This window comes from Mus musculus, chromosome 7, assembly GCF_000001635.26.
Source record: "Mus musculus strain C57BL/6J chromosome 7, GRCm38.p6 C57BL/6J".
NCBI classification, from domain to species: Eukaryota; Metazoa; Chordata; class Mammalia; order Rodentia; family Muridae; genus Mus; species Mus musculus.
Window position 1 is genome coordinate 20,039,709 of NC_000073.6, and position 26,618 is coordinate 20,066,326.

A 26,618-nucleotide genomic window follows, 5' to 3' on the forward strand; every position below is an offset into this window, starting at 1 on the left:
TTTGTGATATGGTGGCTTATGATAGGCAATATGCAGTTTGGGTTTTTTTTTTCCTCCAGCTGTGTAATGGAGTTACAAATCTTGGTAATTTCAGGAGTGCTTAGTGGGGGTAACAAAGCCATTTTCTTTGATGTTTGGATGGTTGCCTTGATTACAGACAAGTAGCTTCTAACCTTTTGTGATTTTCCAGGTGATAGGATCAACTTTTATTCTAATGAGGTGATCTTTGGCGGGCATAGTGGCCAGTCCCCAGAAGAACCAAATTAGTTCTTACCATTTTCTGTAACTATCATTCTTATCCCCAATCCTCAGCAAAAAGTTCCATTTGGTGTTAGCCAATCATGCTTACATGGTAAAGCCCACGTTAAAAAAAAATCCTCAAAAGTTCAGGGATTTTTATGCTGCTTAGCATTAACTGTCAACTTGACCTAAAGTAGACTGTCTTAGTTTAGTAATTGTCTTTATTATGTTGATATTTTGGCATGTTGGTGAGGGAATATCTTGATTTTAATTGGTGAATAAGCATGGCTCACTGGGCAGGTGGCTCTGGTCTTTATAAGAGGCTAGCTAGATAATTATGAACCAGCAGGCAGCTCTTTTATGAGGGTTCATGCTCTGACTTTTTCAGCAGTGCTGTGACCTGGAAGTGTAAACCAAACCATTTCTATTTGCTTTGGTCAGAATGAGTGTTTTATCACAGTGATGGAATGAACTGAGAGCAGGGGTCTTCTAGTTTGGCAAATATATCCATGTGGACCACTCTACATCCACGAGGCAAAAGTTCATGTACTAGGAATCCTTCCAGGTCTTTTCCATGCACATGATCTCTCTGATTCTGTTATTCTTTTTTTTAAAATTATTTTCCTCATTTACATTTTCAGTGCTATCCCAAAGGTCCCCCATACCCACCCCCTCAATCCCCTACCCACCCACTGCCCCTTTTTGGCCCTGGCGTTCCCCTGTACTGGGGCATATAAAGTTTGCAAGTCCAATGGGCCTCTCTTTGCAGTGATGACCGACTAGGCCATCTTTTGATACATATGCAGCTAAAGACAAGAGCTCCCGGGTACTGGTTAGTTCATATTGTTGTTCCACCTATAGGGTTGCAGTTCCCTTTAGCTCCTTGGGTAATTCCTCCATTAGGGGCCGTGTGACCCATCCAATAGCTGACTGTGATCATCCACTTCTGTGTTTGCTAGGCCCCAGCATAGTCTCACAAGAGAGAGCTATATCTGGGTCCTTTCAGCAAAATCTTGCTAGTGTATGCAATGGTGTCAGCAGATTCTGTTATTCTTATCATATTCTTTGGATAAACTAAACTGACAAGGGAGCTATAAAAACTGGTAAGCTTTATGACCTCCTCAGAAAGTTAAACACAAGAAGTAGGATGTAAGAATGTCAACCTGTCAGCAAGCTCTTGTTGGCATCCACAATAGTGTCTGGTTTTGGTGGTTGTTTATGGGATGGATCCCCAGGTGGGACAGTCCCTGGATGGTCATTCCTTCAGTCTCTGCTTCACACTTTGTCTCTGTAACTCCTTCCATGAGTATTTTGTTCCCCCTTCTAAGAAGGATCGAAGTGTCCACACTTTGGTCTTCCCTCTTCTTGAGTTTCATGTGTTTTGCGAATTGTATCTTAGATATTTTGAGCTTCTGGGCTAATATCCACTTATCAGTGGGTGCATATCATGTGTATTCTTTTGTGATTGGGTTACCTCATTTAGGATGATATCCTCCATATCCATCCATTTCCACTGCCCTTGTAGGAGATATGTCCTACAAGGTAATCAGAATTGTCAGAATGTATAACCTCTCTTTCCTGGTGTGCCTTTTGGCTGGCACAAAGCCAGTTCCTTCTCTCCAAATGGGAGTCCTAGGGAAATTCATTCAGAATGTCTCTGCTGCAGGATAGTAAAACTGAGCCCTCTGCATCCATGCCCAGTGCAGTCTTGATTGTGGTTGTATCATACATTGGTCAGGACAGTTTTCTCACCAAGCGTGTGTGTGTGTGTGTGTGTGTGTGTGTGTGTGTGTGTTTAGTTCAGTGCTGCTGTGTCTCTTTCTGCTTGTTTTCTGCTTCAAATGAGTCTCTGAGTAATAAAAAGAAAAAAACAACAAAAACCCTATTAAAAAAAAGTCAACCTGAAGCTGGCTGGTCAGAACCACAGGTTAGTAACTGATAACCTGAAATCTAGAAGAGAGGGTATCTGTAAGATACCCAAGAAGTAAGTGTGTGGGTATTTTATTGATATGGGTAATCAGACTTACTGGAGTACAAATCATATTTTATTGATGTCTATCTGTATAATAAAGGCCATGGCTTCTACCCACTACATTCCAGTAACATCCTATCAGTCTGTTTGTTGTTGTGACAACTATTAAAATCACCAAACATTTCCAAATGGATCCTAGAGAGTAAAATCACCCATAGTTAAAAACCAATGGCTTTGGGCTTATTCCCAATCAGTAGAACTCTATAAATTCACAATGATAGCCACACAATTATGCTTATAAATTTTATAAGTCTATGATGTGTATCTGGACTGCTATAAGGATCTAAGGCATCGGTACCAGTAATAGACAGTCTTACACACATCACCTAAAGATGTTATTCCTAACCTGTGACATGTTTCTCACATGTAGGTTGGGTAAATGTGGCATCTCAAGTAAGGCCTGTGGCATAATTGCGATTTCCCTTATCAACTCTAAAGTGAAACACCTCTCATTGGTTGAAAATCCCTTGAAGAACAAAGGAGTGATGTCACTGTGTGAAATGCTGAAGGATCCAAGCTGTGTCCTGCAGTCACTGATGTGAGTTATTCTGGGAGAGCATACCCCAGAGCTATTGCAGAAACCTGCACATGAGTCCAAGCATCATAAAGGTGGTCAAGTGCCCACTGTAGAATACAAGAGAGCATGGGTTGTGTCATTAGACTCACTTTTCATTCTTCAGTTGCCATACCAGTAAGTGGGGTAAATGCAAGCAGAGATATTATGAGATCAAGTTGAGACAAGTCAAGGCTAGCTCTGAAACTTCTTACACATTATTTTTAGTTTATTAAGATAAGATGTTCTTATCATGAGTAAAGATGTTGCATCTGGAAAGAGATTGGTTACTAGACCAGAGGAGAATATAAATAAGAAAAAATAAAAAAAGATTCATTTCTAAGGCAGGGCTTCCTACATCTTACCTAAATCATTATAAGCTATCTCCCTAAGGTTGAGGTTTGTTTCTATGGTAGAAGACCACTGGACTATGGTCCCAGGGAAGCCATATTACATAATTTACTATTCCATCAATCAAAGGCCTTAGGATGGAGAATGTGCTCAAAGACACCCTGGTTTATGCAAGAGGAAGAGTATACATACACAAATTATTCTGTCCTCTGTAATCAGGTATTCATTCAGTTATAAGTACGTGTGCAGCTTACAGATATGGCATGCATAAAAATGTAAGAACACTAAATTTTGACCATTGTAGAGACCTCTGTTTATCAGAGAAAACTAGTGCAGATTAAGTATCTCTCACATGAATTTCTTATAAAGAGTCCATAAGTGTTTCATACTTCATTTAATTTTTTGGACTATTTTCATATTATGAGTCTTAGTAATGGTCTCTAATTTCAACTATAAAATTTATTTGCATGCTGTATAAAATGTGTGCACATGACTTGGGTTTGCATATGCACACAGTTTTATACAATATTTTCAGTGCTTTTATGTATTGACCTGGTTTGGATACATGAGCACAGGTCTATAATTTTCTTATTGTGGCATTGTGTAATTTTGAAAATGTTTTGTATTTTGAAGCATAAAAATTTCCGTTTTTCAATTAGGAATGCTTAGTATAAATTATATTAAACTTTATTAAAATATATTTATAAATTTAACGTGTATGTATGTGTGTGCTTGTATAAGTTTATTGTACCATGTCAGTGTACTAGACTGTTGAGACCAAAATAGGTCATTAGTTCCCTGTTGTAGTTATAGGAGATCATGAGCACCATATAGGGGCTATGTGGGTATTTGAAACTGTACCACAAGTCCTCTGCAAGGCCAGCAAGTGATTATAAATGTCGAACCATCTCTCAAGCTCTGAAATACAACTTGTGAAGGAAAATTAAAAAGCCACTATAAAAAGTCAAAGGATGTTTCAAGAGAAGTAGGGGAAATTACATTAGAAGACAATATTATTTGGTTATTTAATTACCACTTGGTGATATATAGTTGGATAAATGAAAACTATGCTTGGTGACTACTAATTATAAAGAGCTACATTGGTCATGAGTTGTCTTAAATAGTCTTTGCAGTACTAGTCCTTAATTCATAGAAGTAACGGGAGTAGGAGAAATATTTAAAATAACAGGATTTGGCTGCAGCAATAGCTAAGTTGGTAAAAAACATTTGCCACTCAAACATGGTGAGCTCAATTTGGTCCTGAGAACCCATGTGACAACGCCGTGTGTAGTGACACACTGAAGAAGTGGAAGCACTAAGATCCCTGGTGCTCACTAGACCACCATCCAAGTCATTAGAGCTCCAGGCGAGTGAGAGAGCCTATCTCAAAGGGGGGTCCTGGTGTTCCAGAGAATGACATCTGACCTCAACATGCATGTGTACCTAGACAGACAGACAGACAGACACACACACATGCACACACATGCATACGCATGCACGCGTGCACACAGACAGACACAGACACAGAGAGACACACAGAGAGAGACACAGAGAGAGACACAGAGAGAGACACAGAGAGAGACACAGAGAGAGACACAGAGAGAGACACAGAGAGAGACACAGAGAGAGACACAGAGAGAGACACAGAGAGAGACACAGACACAGAGAGACACAGAGAGACAGAGAGACACAGAGAGACAGAGAGAGACAGAGAGAGACAGAGAGAGACAGAGAGAGACAGAGAGAGACAGAGAGAGACAGAGAGAGACAGAGAGAGACAGAGAGAGACAGAGAGAGACAGAGAGAGACAGAGAGAGACACAGAGAGACACAGAGAGACACAGAGAGACACAGAGAGACACAGAGAGACACAGAGAGACACAGAGAGACACAGAGAGACAGAGAGACACCAAAAAGAAATTTAAAAAGTTAGTAGAAGATACTCTACTAGAACAGGATTCTGCAAGATGATAAATTTTTGATATGGGTAGAAGTTTTAGTTGATTGTTTTGTAAATAAGTTGGCATGTAAATCAATAGTAAATTTTGGAAACATCACTAGTGACCAATAACATCAGTTTTTCAAAATGTTTGAAATTATTTCCATCACTTATTTGAGAGAGAGAGCGAGAGTGAGAGTGAGAGAGAGGGAGAGGGAAGATACTTGCACACATAGAGAGGACAGAAGACAGCTTGTGGGGTGGGAATTGGTTATTTCTTTCCATCCTGTGGTATTGAACTCACAATCTTGTGCTCCCCTATCACCCTTTTCCATGGATGCAGTTAGCCACAAGCCTGAGGGGGAAGGGGGAAGAGGTGGAGATCAGGGTTCAGATGGCTATGAGTATGGACAGACTGACCACCAGAGACTGTTACATTGAGACTAGTCTACTTTATTGTTTAAGGGATAGGTCATAGAGGGAATTTTAGAGTTATAATATGGGTGAAAAAGGCTAATTAATTGGTCCTATATTCTAGGGAACAGTAAGGGCTGATTGGTTATTATATAGGACCTAATTATCAGGCAGGTGGGAAGCCAGAGTAGAATGCATGTGCTGAGTTATGCACCCTTGCAGAGAGCACGTACAAGGTCACTTTTCAGACGAGTGCACACAGGTCAGCCACTTGATCAGGGACACTCTCCAAAGACAAGGAGAGTCAGGATGTTGCACAAAGCTCTGAAAGCCATCTAGTCCTGGGGGACTGCTAGCTTATAGGTCCTCAGACTTGGTGGCAAGACTATTTAGTCATCTTGTCAGCCCACTTCAAAATTCTTTTGTGCCAAGTAGAAATTCAGTCTAGGAAGAACATGAAAGTCTTTGTAAAGCAAGTGAATGTTCCAACAGGAAGTGAGCTGCTGACATGTGATCCTCTTTCAGGTTGTCTTACTGCTGCCTCACATTCATTGCCTGTGGACATCTCTATGAAGCACTTTTGAGCAACAAACACCTCTCCCTGCTTGATCTGGGATCAAATTTCCTGGAAGATACTGGAGTGAACCTTCTGTGTGAAGCTTTGAAAGATCCAAACTGCACCCTCAAGGAGTTATGGTAGGGCTGTGTTTTCACCTATTGCTGGCACTGCTGTTTCAGGTGTTGGCATTCAGAAGTAGAAGTGTAGAATTGTCTGAATGTCATTGCCACTTGAGAAATTGTCTTAAGCCTATCATCCATGATAACTATCTTAAGATATGGAGCCCTGGATGATTGGATCATAAGCATGTGTCCCCATAAATGGGGTTCCCTGATAAAAGAAGCCCCAGAGACTACTGCTTTGTTCATCACATGGTGACACTTTTACACTCCATCAAGGCTGGAGAAATGACTCAGTAGTTGAAAGCGCTTGTCATTGAGTCATGAGAAACAGAATCTAGATCCCAGCACTTATGTCTGGTAGTTAACAAGCACCTGTAACTCCAGCACCAAGGGTCCAATATCCTCCTCTGACCTCCATGTGCACCACCTGGACATGTACACATACACTCACAAAGGCACATCCACACAGACACAAGTGAAGAAGACAGTATCTATGAGCCAGAAAATCAGGCTTTCTGCACATACTGTAGAAAGGTTAATGCACCAGAGAGGATGATGTCTGCTTAAGAAAACAAGGCTGTGATTATCCCAGCTGATTCTCCTGGGATACTCAGTGACTTAGAGTGTAGTCTTTTTTTCTCCCTAGTACAACAGCTTTCATTTGACATTTGCAACAACAAATGCAATACATCACAAAGTTTTTAAAGATATAAGTGTAGTCTTACTCAAAGGAGTTGCTCAAACAAAGGCTGTGCTGTAGGCTGCTCTTGAGATGGAACTGAATGGAATGAAGGTTATCATTAGCAGCAGTAGGCACTTGGGAGGGGTTTTTTCTTACACTTCTCTCTTGATATATAAGAAAATGAAGTATAGTCCTCATCTGAAAAAATTGAGTTGATGGACATGTAAGCATAACAGGCACAAAGGTATTGTGTCTATGTACGAAAGATACAATTTCTAAATCTTTACACTATTGGTCTCTTGTTGTAGCTGTCCTGAGATTTGTAGTTGGATGTAGCAGTATGTCTACATAAATTAGATGCAAGTAGCACCCTGTGATTTTATTTGTGTGACAAATCAAAATATCTCTAGATGCTGTTTGCATTTTCTGGACAGAAAAATTCATCCCTGCTTGTGAGCCATTAATACACACACACACATATTTTCCATGCAAATCCCTCAATCATAAATCTATGCATGTGTCTATGAGTCTATTTACATATCTTTCTACCTATCTCATATCCACCCAACTATTATCTGTCATCTATAAATTTAACATCTCTCCCTTGTCTACCATTTATAAACTTACTGGCTTTACTTACATATCACTGACCTCTTCCAATAATCACCTTCCATTCTCTCTCTCTCTCTCTCTCTGTCTATCTATCTATCTATCTATCTATCTATCTATCTATCTATCTATCTATCTATAAGAGAGAGGGAAAATCAGTCTCCTCTAGGGGAAGCTCTGACTTAGGTTATCCAATCCCCTGGATACATGTACGTACAAGCAAAGCTAAAATGGACTTAGTAGTTACATATGCATGTACATATGTGCATGCACAAACACATGTGTATATGTAACAAGAATAATTAAAGAAGAGGTTATGAATTAGGAAGGGGAACTGGTAGGAATTGGAGGGAGAGATGGAATAATGTAGACAGCAGTAGATGCAGTTCTCATATGAAGTTCTAAATATATATGCACACTAGTTCTAACATACATCTGCCTAAGATCTATAATTAGCATCTATACATCATCTATGCATTTTCCATCTTTCACCTATTTTATACCAACTATCTTCCTTCTGTTTGTCAACTTCTCTTTATTATTTACAATGCCATGGGAACCATGAACTTGAGGCTCAGGGAGGGTTTGAGGACATGGTATCATAATAAATACTGGCAGAAGTTAGACACATGGTGACATTTTCATATAAATCTGAAATTGGTGATAAGGTAGCCCTACTGGTTTTCAAGGCATATGTATTATAACCAGGGGCAATGAGCATAGGAACACCACATGAAGATGTCAAAGCAGAAGAATTGTTGGTGAGCCAGCATGGAGCAGAGGACCCCAGATGATGGAGCATCATCAGCATTTTAGACATGCTTGGAAAATTTCTGGTTCATACAAATCAGTCAAGCTGTTAAGATGGAATCTCATGGACTGGGGTTGTAGCTCAGTTGGTAGAATGCTTCCTTGGCAAACACAGAGTCCTGAGTTTGATTCTCCAGCACAGTTTTAAGAAAGCTAGGGTAGCAGCATGTCTATAATCTTGGCAGTAGGAGATAGAAGTAGGAAGGTCAGAAGTTCAAAGTCATCCTCAGCTGTGTAACAAGTCTGAAGCCAGACTGGGTTACGTGAGATTCTGTCTCAGAAGAAGGAAGGCAGCCAATGCGTGGCTGCTGGGAGAGGGAGAATCAGTCTCCTCCAGGGGAAGCTCTGATCTAGGTTAGCCAATCCCCTGGATACATGTACAGACAAGCAAAGCTAAAATGGACTTAGTAGTTACATATGCATGTACATATGTGCATGCACACACACATGTGTATATGTAACAAGAATAATTAAAGAAGAGGTTATGAACTAGAAAGGGGAACTGGTAGGAATTGGAGGAAGAGATGGAGTAATGTAGACAGCAATAAATGCAGTTCTCATATGAAGTTCTAAATAATAATAATAATTAATAATAAAATTATTAACAATGAATCAAGACAAAAGGATTGAGGAATAAGTATGCTTTCATGTATGATTTCCCAGGTTGCCGGGTTGCTTTTTAACTTCACAATGCTGTGAGGAGATCTCGGCTGTCCTCATTTGCAATAGAAATCTAAAGACCCTGAAACTGGGCAACAATAACATACAAGACACTGGTGTCAGACAGTTATGTGAAGCTCTGAGTCATCCCAACTGTAACTTGGAGTGTCTTGGGTGAGTCCTTACTAACTGTCATGGTGGGAGGGCTTACAGTTTGATGAGGAAATGCTAGAGGGTTAATAGGGTTAAGAGGAAGTCCGCCTAGCATAGACTCATAAGTTTTGAGAAAATGCACAGGTCTTGTACAGGCAGCAACACCTGCTGTGAGATTCAATGCAACACTTCAGTTGTGTTTTCCCTTACCACAATATCTGGTTCTCCTTACCTTTATTCCCCCTCTTCTGTGGTGATCCCTGATCCTTGGTGGGAAGGGATGATCTCAATGCCTTATTTGAACCTGAGTATTCTGTGGACACTCTCTGAACACTGACTATCTGTGAGTCTCCATATTAACCAGTCCACTGCAAAGAGAAGCTTTTTTGATGAGGCTTGAGAGTTAAACTAAAACAGGAATAATGCTAAGCATTTAGAACAACATCTTGGGGTCACAAATCCCTTTTGCTCTGAAACAAGGATTTGCTCAGTGTTGGTTCTGTGGGCATTTGGGGCTGGTTGGGTCTTTGCTCAGAAGCGTGGAACTGGCACTGAACAGCAGATTGTTCTATTGGCATGTTCCCTGTTACAGGTTAGACCTGTGTGAGTTCACCAGTGACTGTTGTAAGGACCTAGCCTTGGCTCTCACCACCTGCAAAACACTGAATAGCTTAAATCTGGACTGGAAAACCTTGGACCACTCTGGGCTGGTGGTGCTCTGTGAGGCTTTGAATCACAAAAGATGTAACCTGAAGATGCTTGGGTGAGTACACACTGTCTCCCATGGTCAGGAATGGCTTCAAAACAAGCTCTTCTGTGTCAGTTTGCTCAAGGTCAAACCCACTGAGGCTGGGTTGAGGAGTTCTGTGGTGAGCTGTGGACCCACTGCTGCACTGTAGGACATTGAGTGCTATTTTTGATTTCATTCACTCATGATGATTACTCCAAATATCATCAGCCATTTTTTAAATGTGGCTTATTTTTCAAAGTTGTCATTCAGCTACAAAGAATGATGAAATCACAACATTTTTAGAAAATTAATATAGCAACTCTCTCTCTCTCCCTCTCTCTCTTTCTCTCTCTCTCTCTCACACACACACACACACACACACACACACACACACACACACACACACACACATCATAAAGGGCACAAAATGATAATAAAAAAGATAAGTGAAAAGAAATATAAGTTCACATATATAGTATGCTTAGTGGCTTAGTGTTGTTCACAAAATGGTCTTTCAAGGTATAATAATTTTCAATGCCAAGTTAAGTTTTAAAACTTTTTTATTTGAATGTTTTGTCAAACTTCCACCCTGTTGATTTCGATCCTGTACTTAGGGCTATAAAGAGTAATGTTCAAGCAAGGGTGAGGGAAGAGCTAGGGTGTTAGCACAGATGGTGGTTAATCATGGTGAGAATGCTGTATTTGGGACAGGACAGACTGAAGAGTGGAGAGTCTGGAGCTGAAACTGAGCAAGAGATCTAAAAGAGCATAGCAGATCAGTGTGAACTCTTTGTGTAATTAAAGGTGACATAGCACATGCTTATAGTCACAAGGAAAGAAAAAAACAGATAGAGGGGAGAAGTTTGAGGAAGCCAGCTGTACTTTCAGGGAGACCTGTTCCAATCTTATCTTGTAAAAATCAGGGAATAATGCCAAAATGTCAAAAGAAAAATGTTCAAGAAAGGAAATATAATTATGTTGAGTATTGACTCAAGACATTATATGTCAAAAAACCCCAGAAAACAAAACAAAACAACAACAACAAAACAAAAGAGAAAGCAGGTATGCGTGATCCCTTACTCGCATGGTTCAGGAAAAGTTGGCCATGGGACAGGAAGTTGGTGAGAGGTGGGGAGCACCTGTAAAGCAAACCTCCTAGACTTGATAAGGTAGACATACTCATGAAGTGTCAGTAGCAGAGGCATGGACAAGGCTCCACAAGAACCTGACAAATTCCAGCCAGTCAAAACTCCAACATGGATAGAGCAGGATCTCCTTAGACCCTGCCCCTTGCTGAAGTGTTGTTGACATTTGGTGGCTCCAAGGGGAAGGAAAGTAATTTCTCTTCAGGAATGTGGCTCTGCTAGGCTGCATATACTCCAGACAATGGGCCTACACCCACACATATATGGGCATCACTAGTTGGACAGAGTGAGGTATTGGGTAGGAAAAAGAGATGAAATTTGGAAAGGAATGTGGAAGGGCCTTAGAGGGGAATGGGGGAAAGGATATGATCAAAACACATGGCATACATAAGAAATCTCAAAGAATAAACACATTGATCTTTGAAAGATGAGTGTAGAGATAATAACAATTTGGTAACTTTTGGTAACCCTGAAAACAATACCGTTTTTTAAAAATTTTTATTTAATTTAATTTTTTTATTAGATATTTTCTTTATTTACATTTCAAATGCTATCCAGAAAGTTCCCTATAACCTACCCCCACCCTATTCCCCTCCCCACTCACTCCCGCTTCTTGGCCCTGGCGTTTACCTGTACTGGGGCATATAAAGTTTGCAAGACCATTGCTCTTCCCAATGATAGCTGACTAGGCCAACTTCTGCTACATATGCAACTAGAGATACGAGCTCTGGGGGTGCTGGTTAGTTCATATTGTTGTTCCACCTATAGGGTTGCAGACCCCTTCAGCTCCTTGAGTACTTTCTCTAGCTCCTCCATTGTGGGCCCTATGTTCCATCCTATAGATGACTGTGAGCAACCACTTCTGTATTTGCCAGGCACTGGCATAGCCTCACTCGAGATAGCCATCATTGGGAAGAGAGGCCCCTTGGTCTTGCAAACTTTATATGTCCCAGTACAGGGGAACACCAGGGCCAAGAAGTGGGAGTGGGTGGGTAGGGTAGTGGGGAGGGGGGAGGATATGTGGGACTTTCGGGATAGCATTTGAAATGTAAATGAAGAAAATACCTAATAAAAAGTTGGGAAAAAATGTTGGGTCCCATTTGTTTAGCCAGTTTATTAGTCTATGTCTTTTTATTGGGCATTTGAGTCTATTGATGTTAAGAGAATTTAAAGAACAGTAATTGTTGCTTCCTGTTATTTTGTTGCTAAAGTTGGGATTCTGTTCTGTCTTCTTTTAGGTTTGTTGAGGGGTTACTTTCTTGCTTTTTCTAGGGTGTAGTTTCTGTCCTTTTGTTGGTGTTTTCTGGTTATTATCCTTTGAAGGGCTGGATTCGTGGAAAGATATTGTGTGAATTTGGTTTTGTCATGGAATACTTTGGTTCCTCCATCTATGGTAATTGAGAGTTTTGCTGGGTATAGAAGCTTGGGCTGGCAATTGTGTTCTCTTAGGGTCTGTCTAGGATCTTCTGGCTCTCATAGTCTCTGGTGAGAAGTCTTGTGTAATTCTAATAGGCCTGCATTTATATGTCACTTGACCTTTTTCCCTTACTGCTTTTAATATTCTATCTTCAGTTAGTGCATTTGTTGTTCTGATTATTATGTGTTGGTAGGAATTTCTTTTGTGGTCCAGTCTATTTGGAGTTCTGTAGGCTTCTTGTATGTACATGGGTATCTCTTTCTTTAGGTTTAGATAGTTTTCTTCTACAATTTTATTGAAGATATTTGCTGGCCCTTTAAGTTGAAAATCTTCATTCTCATCTACCCCTATTATCTGTAGGATTGTGTCCTGTATTTCCTCGATGTTTTGAATTAGGATCTTTTTGCATTTTGCATTTTATTTGATTGTTGTGCCCATGTTTTGTATGGAGTCTTCTCCACCTGAGATTCTCTCTTCCATCTCTTTTTTTTTTTTTTCCATTTTTTATTAGGTATTTAACTCATTTACATTTCCAATGCTATACCAAAAGTCCCCCATATCCACCCACCCCCACTCCCCTGCCCACCCACTCCCCCTTTTTGGCCCTGGTATTCCCCTGTACTGGGGCATATAAAGTTTGCAAGTCCAATGGGCCTCTCTTTCCAGTGATGGCCGACTAGGCCATCTTTTGATATATATGCAGCTAGAGTCAAGAGCTCCGGGGTACTGGTTAGCTCATAATGTTGTTCCACCTATAGGGTTGCAGATCCCTTTAGCTCCTTGGCTACTTTCTCTAGCTCCTCCATTGGGAGCCCTATGATCCATCCATTAGCTGACTGTGAGCATCCACTTCTGTGTTTGCTGGGCCCCGGCATAGTCTCACAAGAGACAGCTACATCTGCGTCCTTTCAATAAAATCTTGCTAGTGTATGCAATATGTCAGCGTTTGGATGCTGATTATGGGGTGGATCCCTGGCTATGGCAGTCTCTACATGGTCCATCCTTTCATCTCAGCTCCAAACTCCGTCTCTGTAACTCCTTCCATGGGTGTTTTGTTCCCAAATCTAAGGAGGGGCATAGTGTCCACACTTCAGTCTTCATTCTCCTTGAGTTTCATGTGTTTAGCAAATTATATCTTATATCTTGGGTATCCTAGGTTTGGGGCTAATATCCACTTATCAGTGAATACATATTGTGTGAGTTTCTTTGTGAATGTGTTACCTCACTCAGGATGATGCCCTCCAGGTCCATCCATTTGGCTAGGAATTTCATAAATTCATTCTTTTTAATAGCTGAGTAGTACTCCATTGTGTAGATGTACCACATTTTCTGTATCCATTCCTCTGTTGAGGGGCATCTAGGTTCTTTCCAGCTTCTGGCTATTATAAATAAGGCTGCTATGAACATAGTGGAGCATGTGTCCTTCTTACCTGTTGGGGCATCTTCTGGATATATGCCCAGGAGAGGTATTGCTGGATCCTCCGGTAGTACTATGTCCAGTTTTCTGAGGAACCGCCAGACTGATTTCCAGAGTGGTTGTACAAGCCTGCACTCCCACCAACAATGGAGGAGTGTTCCCCTTTCTCCACATCCTCGCCAGCATCTGCTGTCACCTGAATTTTTGATCTTAGCCATTCTGACTGGTGTGAGGTGGAATCTCAGGGTTGTTTTGATTTGCATTTCCCTGATGATTAAGGATGTTGAACATTTTTTCAAGTGCTTCTCTGCCATTCGGTATTCCTCAGGTGAGAATTCTTTGTTCAGTTCTGAGCCCCATTTTTTAATGGGGTTATTTGATTTTCTGAAGTCCACCTTCTTGAGTTCTTTATATATGTTGGATATTAGTCCCCTATCTGATTTAGGATAGGTAAAGATCCTTTCCCAATCTGTTGGTGGTCTTTTTGTCTTATTGACGGTGTCTTTTGCCTTGCAGAAACTTTGGAGTTTCATTAGGTCCCATTTGTCGATTCTCGATCTTACAGCACAAGCCATTGCTGTTCTGTTCAGGAATTTTTCCCCTGTGCCCATATCTTCAAGGCTTTTCCCCACTTTCTCCTCTATAAGTTTCAGTGTCTCTGGTTTTATGTGAAGTTCCTTGATCCACTTAGATTTGACCTTAGTACAAGGAGATAAGTATGGATCGATTCGCATTCTTCTACACGATAACAGCCAGTTGTGCCAGCACCAATTGTTGAAAATGCTGTCTTTCTTCCACTGGATTGTTTTAGCTCCCTTGTCGAAGATCAAGTGACCATAGGTGTGTGGGTTCATTTCTGGATCTTCAATTCTATTCCATTGGTCTACTTGTCTGTCTCTATACCAGTACCATGCAGTTTTTATCACAATTGCTCTGTAGTAAAGCTTTAGGTCTGGCATGGTGATTCCGCCAGAAGTTCTTTTATCCTTGAGAAGACTTTTTGCTATCCTAGGTTTTTTGTTATTCCAGACAAATTTGCAAATTGCTCCTTCCAATTCGTTGAAGAATTGAGTTGGAATTTTGATGGGGATTGCATTGAATCTGTAGATTGCTTTTGGCAAGATAGCCATTTTTACAATGTTGATCCTGCCAATCCATGAGCATGGGAGATCTTTCCATCTTCTGAGATCTTCTTTAATTTCTTTCTTCAGAGATTTGAAGTTTTTATCATACAGATCTTTCACCTCCTTAGTTAGAGTCACGCCAAGATATTTTATATTATTTGTGACTATTGAGAAGGGTGTTGTTTCCCTAATTTCTTTCTCAGCCTGTTTATTCTTTGTATAGAGAAAGGCCATTGACTTGTTTGAGTTTATTTTATATCCAGCTACTTCACCGAAGCTGTTTATCAGATTTAGGAGTTCTCTGGTAGAATTTTTAGGGTCACTTATATATACTATCATATCATCTGCAAAAAGTGATATTTTGACTTCCTCTTTTCCAATTTGTATCCCCTTGATCTCCTTTTGTTGTCGAATTGCTCTGGCTAATACTTCAAGTACTATGTTGAAAAGGTAGGGAGAAAGTGGGCAGCCTTGTCTAGTCCCTGATTTTAGTGGGATTGCTTCCAGCTTCTCTCCATTTACTTTGATGTTGGCTACTGGTTTGCTGTAGATTGCTTTTATCATGTTTAGGTATGGGCCTTGAATTCCTGATCTTTCCAAAACTTTTATCATGAATGGGTGTTGGATCTTGTCAAATGCTTTTTCTGCATCTAACGAGATGATCATGTGGTTTTTGTCTTTGAGTTTGTTTATATAATGGATTACATTGATGGATTTTCGTATATTAAACCATCCCTGCATCCCTGGAATAAAACCTACTTGGTCAGGATGGATGATTGCTTTAATGTGTTCTTGGATTCGGTTAGCGAGAATTTTATTGAGGATTTTTGCATCGATATTCATAAGAGAAATTGGTCTGAAGTTCTCTATCTTTGTTGGATCTTTCTGTGGTTTAGGTATCAGAGTAATAGTGGCTTCATAAAATGAGTTGGGTAGAGTACCTTCTACTTCTATTTTGTGAAATAGTTTGTGCAGAATTGGAATTAGATCTTCTTTGAAGGTCTGATAGAACTCTGCACTAAACCCATCTGGTCCTGGGCTTTTTTTGGTTGGGAGACTATTAATAACTGTTTCTATTTCTTTAGGTGATATGGGACTGTTTAGATGGTCAACTTGATCCTGATTCAACTTTGGTACCTGGTATCTGTCCAGAAATTTGTCCATTTCGTCCAGGTTTTCCAGTTTTGTTGAGTATAGCCTTTTGTAGAAGGATCTGATGGTGTTTTGGATTTCTTCAGGATCTGTTGTTATGTCTTCCTTTTCATTTCTGATTTTGTTAATTAGGATTTTGTCCCTGTGCCCTTTAGTGAGTCTAGCTAAGGGTTTATCTATCTTGTTGATTTTCTCAAAGAACCAACTCCTCGTTTGGTTAATTCTTTGAATAGTTCTTCTTGTTTCCACTTGGTTGATTTCACCCCTGAGTTTGATTATTTCCTGCCGTCTACTCCTCTTGGGTGAATTTGCTTCCTTTTTTTCTAGGGCTTTTAGATGTGTTGTCAAGCTGCTAGTATGTGCTGTCTCCCGTTTCTTCTTGGAGGCACTCAGCGCTATGAGTTTCCCTCTTAGAAATGCTTTCATTGTGTCCCATAGGTTTGGGTACGTTGTGGCTTCATTTTCATTAAACTCTAAAAAGTCTTTAATTTCTTTCTTTATTCCTTCCTTGACCAAGGTATCATTGAGAAGAGTGTTATTCAGTTTCCACGTGAATGTTGGCTTTCCATTATTTATGTTGTTATTGAAGATCAGTCTTAGGCCATGGTGGTCTGATAGGATACATGGGACAATTTCAATATTTTTGTATCTATTGAGGCCTGTTTTGTGACCAATTATATGGTCAATTTTGGAGAAGGTCCCGTGAGGTGCTGAGAAGAAGGTATATCCTTTTGTTTTAGGATAAAATGTTCTGTAGATATCTGTCAGGTCCATTTGTTTCATAACTTCTGTTAGTTTCACTGTGTCCCTGTTTAGTTTCTGTTTCCACGATCTGTCCTTTGAAGAAAGTGGTGTGTTGAAGTCTCCCACTATTATTGTGTGAGGTGCAATGTATGCTTTGAGCTTTACTAAAGTGTCTCTAATGAATGTGGCTGCCCTTGCATTTGGTGCGTAGATATTCAGAATTGAGAGTTCCTCTTGGAGGATTTTACCTTTGATGAGTATGAAGTGTCCCTCCTTGTCTTTTTTGATAACTTTGGGTTGGAAGTCGATTTTATCCGATATTAAAATGGCTACTCCAGCTTGTTTCTTCAGTCCATTTGCTTGGAAAATTGTTTTCCAGCCTTTCACTCTGAGGTAGTGTCTGTCTTTTTCCCTGAGATGGGTTTCCTGTAAGCAGCAGAATGTTGGGTCCTGTTTGTGTAGCCAGTCTGTTAGTCTATGTCTTTTTATTGGGGAATTGAGTCCATTGATATTAAGAGATATTAAGGAAAAGTAATTGTTGCTCCCTTTTATTTTTGTTGTTAGAGTTGGCATTCTGTTCTTGTGGCTGTCTTCTTTTTGGTTTGTTGAATGATTACTTTCTTGGTTGTTCTAGGGTGTGATTTCCGTCCTTGTATTGCTTCTTTTCTGTTATTATCCTTTGAAGGGCTGGATTCGTGGAAAGATATTGTGTGAACTTGGTTTTGTCGTGGAATACTTTGGTTTCTCCATCTATGGTAATTGAGAGTTTGGCCGGGTATAGTAGCCTGGGCTGGCATTTGTGTTCTCTTAGTGTCTGTATAACATCTGTCCAGGCTCTTCTGGCTTTCATAGTCTCTGGTGAAAAGTCTGGTGTAATTCTGATAGGCCTTCCTTTATATGTTACTTGACCTTTCTCCCTTACTGCTTTTAATATTCTATCTTTATTTAGTGCATTTGTTGTTCTGATTATTATGTGTCGGGAGGAATTTCTTTTCTGGTCCAGTCTATTTGGAGTTCTGTATGCTTCTTGTATGATCATGGGCATCTCTTTTTTTATGTTTGGGAAGTTTTCTTCTATTATTTTGTTGAAGATATTAGCTGGCCCTTTAAGTTGAAAATCTTCATTCTCATCAATTCCTATTATCCGTAGGTTTGGTCTTCTCATTGTGTCCTGGATTACCTGGATGTTTTGAGTTAGGATCCTTTTGCATTTTGTATTTTCTTTGACTGTTGTGTCGATGTTCTCTATGGAATCTTCTGCACCTGAGATTCTCTCTTCCATTTCTTGTATTCTGTTGCTGATGCTCGCATCTATGGTTCCAGATCTCTTTCCTAGGGTTTCTATCTCCAGCGTTGCCTCAATTTGGGTTTTCTTTATTGTGTCTACTTCCCCTTTTAGTTCTAGTATGGTTTTGTTCATTTCCATCACCTGTTTGGCTGTGTTTTCCTGCTTTTCTTTAAGAGCCTGTAACTCTTTAGCAGTGCTCTCCTGTAAATCTTTAAGTGACTTATGAAAGTCCTTCTTGATGTCCTCTATCATCATCATGAGAAATGTTTTTAAATCTGGGTCTAGATTTTCGGTTGTGTTGGGGTGCCCAGGACTAGGTGGGGTGGGAGTGCTGCGTTCTGATGATGGTGAGTGGTCTTGATTTCTGTTAGTAGGATTCTTACGTTTGCCTTTCGCCATCTGGTAATCTCTGAAGCTAGCTGTTTTAGTTGTCACTGTTAAGAGCTTGTTCTTCAGGTGACTCTGTTAGCCTCTATGAGCAGACCTGGAGGGTAGCACTCTCCTTAGTTTCAGTGGGCAGAGTATTCTCTGCAGGCAAGCTCTCTTCTTGCAAGGCAGGTACCCAGATATCTGGTGTTCGAACCAGACTCCTGGCAGAAGTTGTGTTCCACTCACTAGAGGTCTTAGGATCACGTGTGGAATCCTGTGTGGGCCCTTGCGGGTGTCAGGCGACTCAGCTGGCAAGGTAGCCGGGGCTCGAGTGGAGTGGAAGGGGTTTGTGCCCCAGATCAAGCCCGGGTAGCCTGCTTCCCTATGTACCGCAGTCTCAAGTTCCACGCGATTGGATTGGGGTAGGCGCTGTGTTCCACTCACCAGAGGTCTTAGGGTCCCGTGGGGAGTCCCGTGTGGGCCCTTGCGGGTGTTGGGCAAGACTCTGCTGTCAAGGTAGCCCGGGGCTCGAGTCTCGAGTCGAGCGGAAGGGACTTGTGCCCCAGATCAGGCCCGGGTAGCCTGCTTCCCTATGTACCGCAGTCTCGAGTTCCGCGCGATTGGATTGGGGCAGGCACTGTGATCCACTCACCAGAGGTCTTAGGGTCCCGTGGGGAGTCCTGTGTGGACCCTTGCGGGTGTTGGGCAAGACTCTGCTGGCAAGGTAGCCCGGGGCTCGAGTCACGAGTCGAGCGGAAGGGACTTGTGCCCCAGATCAGGCCCGGGTAGCCTGCTTCCCTATGTACCGCAGTCTCGAGTTCCGCGCGATTGGATTGGGGCAGGCACTGTGATCCACTCACCAGAGGTCTTAGGGTCCCGTGGGGAGTCCCGTGTGGACCCTTGCGGGTGTTGGGCAAGACTCTGCTGGCAAGGTAGCCCGGGGCTCGAGTCTCGAGTCGAGCGGAAGGGACTTGTGCCCCAGATCAGGCCCGGGTAGCCTGCTTCCCTATGTACCGCAGTCTCGAGTTCCGCGCGATTGGATTGGGGCAGGCACTGTGATCCACTCACCAGAGGTCTTAGGGTCCCGTGGGGAGTCCCGTGTGGACCCTTGCGGGTGTTGGGCAAGACTCTGCTGGCAAGGTAGCCCGGGGCTCGAGTCACGAGTCGAGCGGAAGGGCTCTCTCTTCCATCTCTTGTATTCTGTTGCTGATGCTCACATCTATGGTTCCTGATTTCTTTCCTAGGGTTTATATCTCCAGAGTTGTCTCACTTTGAGTTTTCTTTATTGTTTCTACTTTCCTTTTTAGGTCTTGGATGGTTTTGTTCAATTCCATCACCTGTTTGGTTGTGTTTTCCTGTAATTCTTTAGGGATTTTTGGGTTTCCTCTTTAAGGACTTCTATCTGTTTAGCAGTGTTTTCCTGTGATTCTTTAAGTTCTTCTACTGTTTAGCAGTGTTCTCCTTATTTCTTTAAGTGAGTTATTAATGCCCTTCTTAAGGTCCTCTACCTTATCATGAGATATGATTTTGAATCCTATTCTTGTTTTTTTTTTTCTGGTGTGTTGGGGTATCCAGGACTGGCTGAGTTGGGAGTGCTGGGTTTTGATGATGGTGAGAGTTCTTGGTTTCTGTTGGTAAGATTCTTACATTTGCCTTTTACCATCTGGGAATCTCTGGTGTTAGTTGTTATAGTTGTCTCTGGCTGGAGCCTGTTCCTCCTGTGATTCTGTTAGCCTCTGTCAGCTGTCCTGGGAGTCCAGCTCTCTTCTGTGTCTCTGTGGTCAGAGTACTCTCTTCAGGCAAGCTCTCCGCTTGCAGGGAAGGCACACAGAAGTCTGGCATTCAGACCTGCTTCCTGGTTGAAGATGAAGGCCCAAAACAGGGACTGTCCCAGAAGATGGGTTGCCTCTGCAGTCTGTGCATTCACCTGCACAGACTGGTCTCCGAGGCATCCAAGACACAAGAGGGTTCTCTCACCTGCTCTGGAGGTCAGAGCCCTCCCAGGTGGTCACCTCTCCTCTAGCGGGGAAGGTGCCCTGATGTCTGGAGCCTGAAACAGGGGTCTGTCCCAGAAGCCATGTTGCTTCTGCCTGTCCCAGAAACAGTTTTGCTTCTGCAGTCTGCTCACTCACTCTCAGCAGTCCACGAGCTGATATGTGCAGACTGGTCTCAAAGGGACCTGGGAGACAAGATGGCTCCCTCACCTGCTCTGGGGGTCAGAGCCCTCCAGGGCGGCCACCTCTCCTCTGGTGGGGGAAGGTGCCCTGATGTCTGGAGCCTGAAACAGGGGTCTGTCCCAGAAGCCATGTTGCTTCTGCCTGTCCCAGAAACAGTTTTGCTTCTGCAGTCTGCTCACTCACTCTCAGCAGTCCACGAGCTGATATGTGCAGACTGGTCTCAAAGGGACCTGGGAGACAAGATGGCTCCCTCACCTGCTCTGGGGGTCAGAGCCCTCCAGGGCGGCCACCTCTCCTCTGGCGGGGGAAGGTGCCTGGATGTCTGCAGCCCAAAACAGGGCCTGTCCCAGAAGCTGTTTCGCTTCTGCAGTCTGCTTGCTCACCCTCAGGAGTCTGTGAGTTGGTCTCAGAGGGACCCGGGACACCTTAATTTCATTTTTTTTACTTATTCACTTTACATCCTGCTCACTGCCCCCTCCTGGATACCCCTTCTACATTCCTTCCACATCCCTCCTCTCCTTCTCCCCTGAGCATGTGAGGACAACCTGTGTATTACCCCCTGTCCCTCCAACCTTGGCATTTCAAGTCTCTGTAAGGTTAGAACTTCCTCTCCCATTGAGGCCACACAAGGCAGCCCAGCTAGAAGGCAGCCCAGCTAGAACATATTCCATGTACAGACAACAGCTTTTGGGGACAGTCCCTGTTTGAGTTCTCCAGGACTCACATGAAAACCAAGCTGCACATTTGCTACATAAGTGCAGGGAGTGTAAGGTCCAGCCCTTTATGTTCTTTGTGTGTTGGGTCAGACACTGAGAGACCCAAGGGTTAAGATTTCCTGTGGACTTCCTATCCCCTTCAGGGCAGGCCATCCTTCTTTCTATTCTTCCATAAGAAACCCCAAGTTCCATCCAATGTTTGGCTATGGGAGTCTGTTATTTGTCTGAGTCAGCTGCTAGGTGTAACCTCTCAGAGAAGAACATGCTCCTGTCTGCAAGCATAACAGAGCATCATTCATAGTGTTAAGGGTTGGCACTTGTCCATAGGATGTGTCTCAAGTTGGGCTGGTTATTGGTTTGCCTCAGTCTCTGCTCCATCTCCTGTGCCTTCATTTCTTGTAGACAGGATCAATTTTGGGTTGTAAGTTTTGTGGGTGAGTTGGTGTCTCTATCTACTTGGTGCCTGGAGTTCCTGTCTGGCTACAGGAACTAGCCACTTCAGGTTCCATATCCCCAATGTTGTGAGTCATAGCTAAGGTCACCCCCATTGATTCCTGGCTGTCTACCTTATCCTGAGTCTCTGCCTCATCCTGGAGATGCCCCCTCCTCCTCATATTAACCTTAAAATACAGGTATCATGCTAAACTCCAGACCCAAAGTAGCAAAACAAGAAGGAAGGCCCAAACTAGGAAGCTTGAATCTCACTTAGAAGGAGGAATAGAATAGTCCTGAGAGGCAGATGGAGGGAGTGGGGATGGGGAAGGGATGAGGGTTTAGGATTAGGCATGGGGAAGGACAGTAGAGATGGTCGTGAAAATGAATGGAAACAATGTTTTTTAGGTAAGCATAGTGAGAACAGCACTGGGGAAACAGGCGGTGAGGACAGCTGAGCTAAGGTGTAGGATATGCTGTAAATGTCTCACAGAAAGAGAATAAAGACACAAAAGGAACAGACTTACTATGAATAATTATGAAATTAGTGACTATGACATTAATTACACCAGTGCTCATAAATGTAAGAAAAGTCAGCACTAAGTTATAATGCATGAATAAGAAATACACATGATTATGCACTTAAACAGTGAGTGGGTGAAATGGCCACAAGAAGGAGGTGTGGAAGGTAGGTGTGCGTGTGTGTGTGTGTTGGAGGGTCCCTTTTCCCTGGAGGGAATCATGCTGTCTCTTCATTCTCAATACATTCCTCTCTTTTATCCCTGGGGACTGATGACAGAGTCATAGCTGTAAAGAGACACAAATGACTGTCAACAAAACTTGGGATGGTGACATGTCTCAATGAGAGAAGGGACTTACCGCCATGCCTGACAACCCAAAATCCCCATAGGAGAAGTGGGAGGATAGTTTTCCAGGAATAGTCCTCTGATCTTAACATGTGTGCAGCAGCAAGCACCTGGTAAAAACACATGCAGATTTGTAAATATTTTTCCATTAGTAAACAGAATTGTTTGTTTTTGTGCCAGACTGGACAAATCTGCGTTTTCCGAGGAATCACAGACATTACTGCAAGATGTGGAAAAGAAAAATAATAATCTGAATATTTTGCATCATCCCTGGTTTGAGGCGGAACGCAACAAGAGGGGTACTCGTCTGGTATGGAACAGCAGGAATTGATCTGTGACAAAGGCTTATCCTCTGTTATGTTTCTCCCATATACCCTGCCCCAAGTTGCACACCATGGTACTGGTGGCTGTTTCCAGGGCTGTTCTTCCACATTGTCCCACCCCCACCCCCACCCATCTACACATCTCCCCGCATCACTTTGCAATGTTTATATTACAAGCACATTTAATAAACACTAAGCGTGTTTGAAAACATGAATGTTTCCTCAATGAATGTGTTGTAGTGGTTGTGATATTTGTAACATGTCTTCACTAGGTGTCTTTCTCAGCAGCTAACATCCACGTGAACCTCTGTGGGTAGTTCATGCCAAGATTCTAAAAGACATGAATATCACTGTGCAGAACGTGGGAAGCGGGAAGATAATGTCTAGAATCCCCAAAGGTTAAGATTTGGATCAATAATTTTGGGAAAAGAATTTCAAAAATTCTTTTCTAAGTTCTAGGGATCAGACCTAGGACTCACTCTTGGGGTTGGGCAGTGATAACTTAAGTGGTTTAAAAGTGTTTCTTGCTCTTCAGAACCAGAGTTCAAACCCCAGCAATACACTGTGTGCCTCTCAACTGCCTGTAACTCAAGCTCTAGGGTATATGATATGCTTTCCTGGCCTCCACAGGTACCTATGTGCATGTACATAGAGAGATGTATGCATACATACAAATAATAAACCTTGGAAACATCATAGTTTGCATGTTAACTGTTATTCACTATGGTGTTTGCTATAAGTTACAATGAATAGGTCAGTCTTGCTTAAATATTATACTTTAAAAATAAATAATCTAAGTCAGTACTTCCCAGCTTGTGGTTCGTGATATCAGATATTTACATTATGATTCATAACAGTAGAAAAATACAGTTATAAAGTAGTAATGAAATAATTTTATGGTTGGCAGTCACCACAACTTGAGCAATTGTATTAAAGAGTTGCAGCGTTAGGAAGGTTGAGAAATAATATTATTATGAATAATATTTAAATTGTTTCTTTTTAAAACATACACATTTTATGGTTATATGTGCACCTGGGTAGGTGTATGTACATCATGTGTTTACAGAAGCTCTTGGAGATCAAGAGGGTGAGTGTCAGACCCTCTGAAACTGTAGCTACAGGTGAGTATGAGCTGCATGTGGGTGCTAGAAAGTTGGACCTGACCCACGTCCTTTGTAAGTATTACTAATGTCTGAATCATCTCTCCAGTCTTTAAATTATGTTTTACAAAAACTAGAAAAAATATTATCAGTATAGTTGAGCTTTCTTAATAGAAATAATTGACTTATTCCCACACTAATATTCAGGTTCAATTTGACTCTGATAAATTTAATTCAATGTTGATTTCTTCATTAACAGAATAGAATGCCTTCTTTTTAATTTTCTTATTTTCCATTTATTTATTTATTTATTTATTTATTTACTTATTTACTTACTTAACATCCCAGTCTTGGCCCCACTCCCTCCTGTCTTCTCAAGCCCACCCTGCAAGTCCCTCCCCGTGAATCCCTTAATTTTTTTTGTTGTGCACAAGGGTGAAGTTACCTGTCAATGCCACAAGAGGGCACTAGATCCCTTGCAGGTGGAGGCCCCTGTGAGGGCTTGGTGTGGGTGTTGGGAAATAGAAATGGCTATTTAGGAAGACCAACGTGTGGATACTTCATTCCTCCTTAGAATAGGGAACAAAATACCCATGGAAGGAGTTACAGAGACAAAGTTTGGAGCTAAGACGAAAGAATCGACCATCCAGAGAGGACCCCACCCAGGGATCCATCCCATAATCAGCCACCAAGCGCAGACACTATTGCATATGCCAGGAAGATTTTGCTGAAAGGACCCAGATGTAGCTGTCTCTTGTGAGACTATGCCGGGGCCTAGCAAACACAGAAGTGGATGCTCACAGTCATCTATTGGATGGAATATAGGGCCCCCCAGTGGAGAAGCTAGAGAAAGTACCCAAGGAGCTGAAGGGGTCTGCATCCCTATAGGTGGAATAACGCTATGAACTAACCAGTACCCCCAGAGCTCATGTCTCTAGCTGCATATGTAGCAGAAGATGTTCTAGTCGGCCACCACTGGGAAGAGAGGTCCCTTGGTCTTGTAAATTTTATATGCCCCAGTACAGGGGAATGCCAGGGCCAAGAAGTGGTAGTGGGTAGGTAGGTGAGCAGGGCAGGGGGAGGGTATAGGAGACTTTCAGGATAGCATTTGAAATGTAAATGAAGAAAATATCTAATAAAAAATTGTAAAAAAATGGCTATCTTCTGCAAGAGCCTCACATGCTGTGAACAGCTGAGCTGTAGCTATACCCCACCTGTTTCAAGCTCTAATTAGACAAGTGTTGACTCTTTCTATGGGTTCCTTTTAACTATAGATGTTAAGCTCTCAGGGAGGCATATACTTCTCTTCTGCTGGTCCCCTCCAACAGTAATAGATCCATCATCATCATAGATGTTTGAAAGAGACATTAAAATGATGGTGCATGGACTGGAGGGTTGCCCAGTGCTTGATACCTGGATTTGATTCTCAGCATCTGCATGGAGGCTCATCTCCTACTCAAGCACCGGCATGTGTGGTACACAGACACACTTGAAGGCAAAGCAATCATATATATCAAATAATAAAAATAAATACAAATTACTTTTAGTGATAATTTATTATTAATACTTTGCTTGTAATTAACAATCTCAAACTAGGTACAGACATGTCTGCCTGTTTGTTCACAGAGCAAAATAATCATTTTGCTCTGATTTTGTAATGTGAAGCAGAAGACAACTCAAAACCATAGCATTCTAATGCTCATTCCATTGTTGTAGTAGAACACTGATGAAAATCAACATGGGGAGGGAAGGGTTTTATTTACCTTACAGGTCCATCAAGGGAAACTGAGGCAGGATCTGGAGTAGAGATCACACAAGAATGATGCTTACTGGCTTAATCCCTATGGTTTAGCTTAGAATGTTTCTGTTTTGTTTTTTAATCCAGAGCCACCTCTCCAAGTGTGGCACCACCCTGCATGGGCAGGGCCCCCTCACGACCCATATCATGAATCAAGAGAATGTCACTATAGACTGGTGTACAGGCCAATATGATGGAGGCAATTTCTCCACTGAGTTTTCCTGTTCCCAGTTAACTCAAACTTGTCTCTAGATGAGAAAAAAAGTACAGATAGGTTTTATTTTTAAGCACTGAAAGATTTACAGTCTTCCAATTTATAGCTAGGCAGTGGTAATACACACATTTCATACCAGCACTTAGGGAGCTCAGGCACTCACTCTGTTGAGTTCAAGGCCAGCTTCCTCTACAGAGCAAGTTCTAGGACAGCCAGGACTACACAAACTTTATCTGGTACTGGAAGAGGGTCAATCAACAACCTTCCAACCAGGGGAGGTGACCCAGATCCAGACTCAACATTTTCCCCCTGTAGACTGTCAATGGCTTCACTTTGAGCCAAAGTGAATAGATTCTTCCAGTCACCAGAAATTCCTGTCATGCTAAGATGGAAATGCAGTCAGAAAATGAGCAAATATTGCACTTGCACAGGCAAGCCTGTCATTCTGTCACCTCATCAATCCAGTTGGTATTTTCTCCCAAG

General features: G+C 42.0%; 1 protein-coding gene across 6 annotated transcripts in view; it reads left to right on the forward strand.

Annotated features, from left to right (window-relative positions):
* Positions 1-23,234, forward strand: part of Nlrp9b (NLR family, pyrin domain containing 9B) — a 71,550-nt gene extending 48,316 nt beyond the window's left edge. For 3 of the 6 annotated variants that reach the window (XM_006539938.2, XM_006539939.2, XM_011250563.1), the window contains 5 exons: positions 2,643-2,810; positions 6,054-6,224; positions 8,974-9,144; positions 9,716-9,886; positions 22,881-23,234. In XM_006539938.2, coding sequence (XP_006540001.1) covers positions 2,643-2,810; positions 6,054-6,224; positions 8,974-9,144; positions 9,716-9,886; positions 22,881-23,031 — 832 coding nt within the window. In that variant the 3' untranslated portion in view covers positions 23,032-23,234. The remainder of the gene's footprint in view (positions 1-2,642; positions 2,811-6,053; positions 6,225-8,973; positions 9,145-9,715; positions 9,887-22,880) is intronic. The other 3 variants (NM_194058.2, XM_011250564.1, XM_011250565.1) reach the window with 3 other exon arrangements.
* The last annotated feature ends 3,384 nt before the right edge of the window (positions 23,235-26,618 follow it).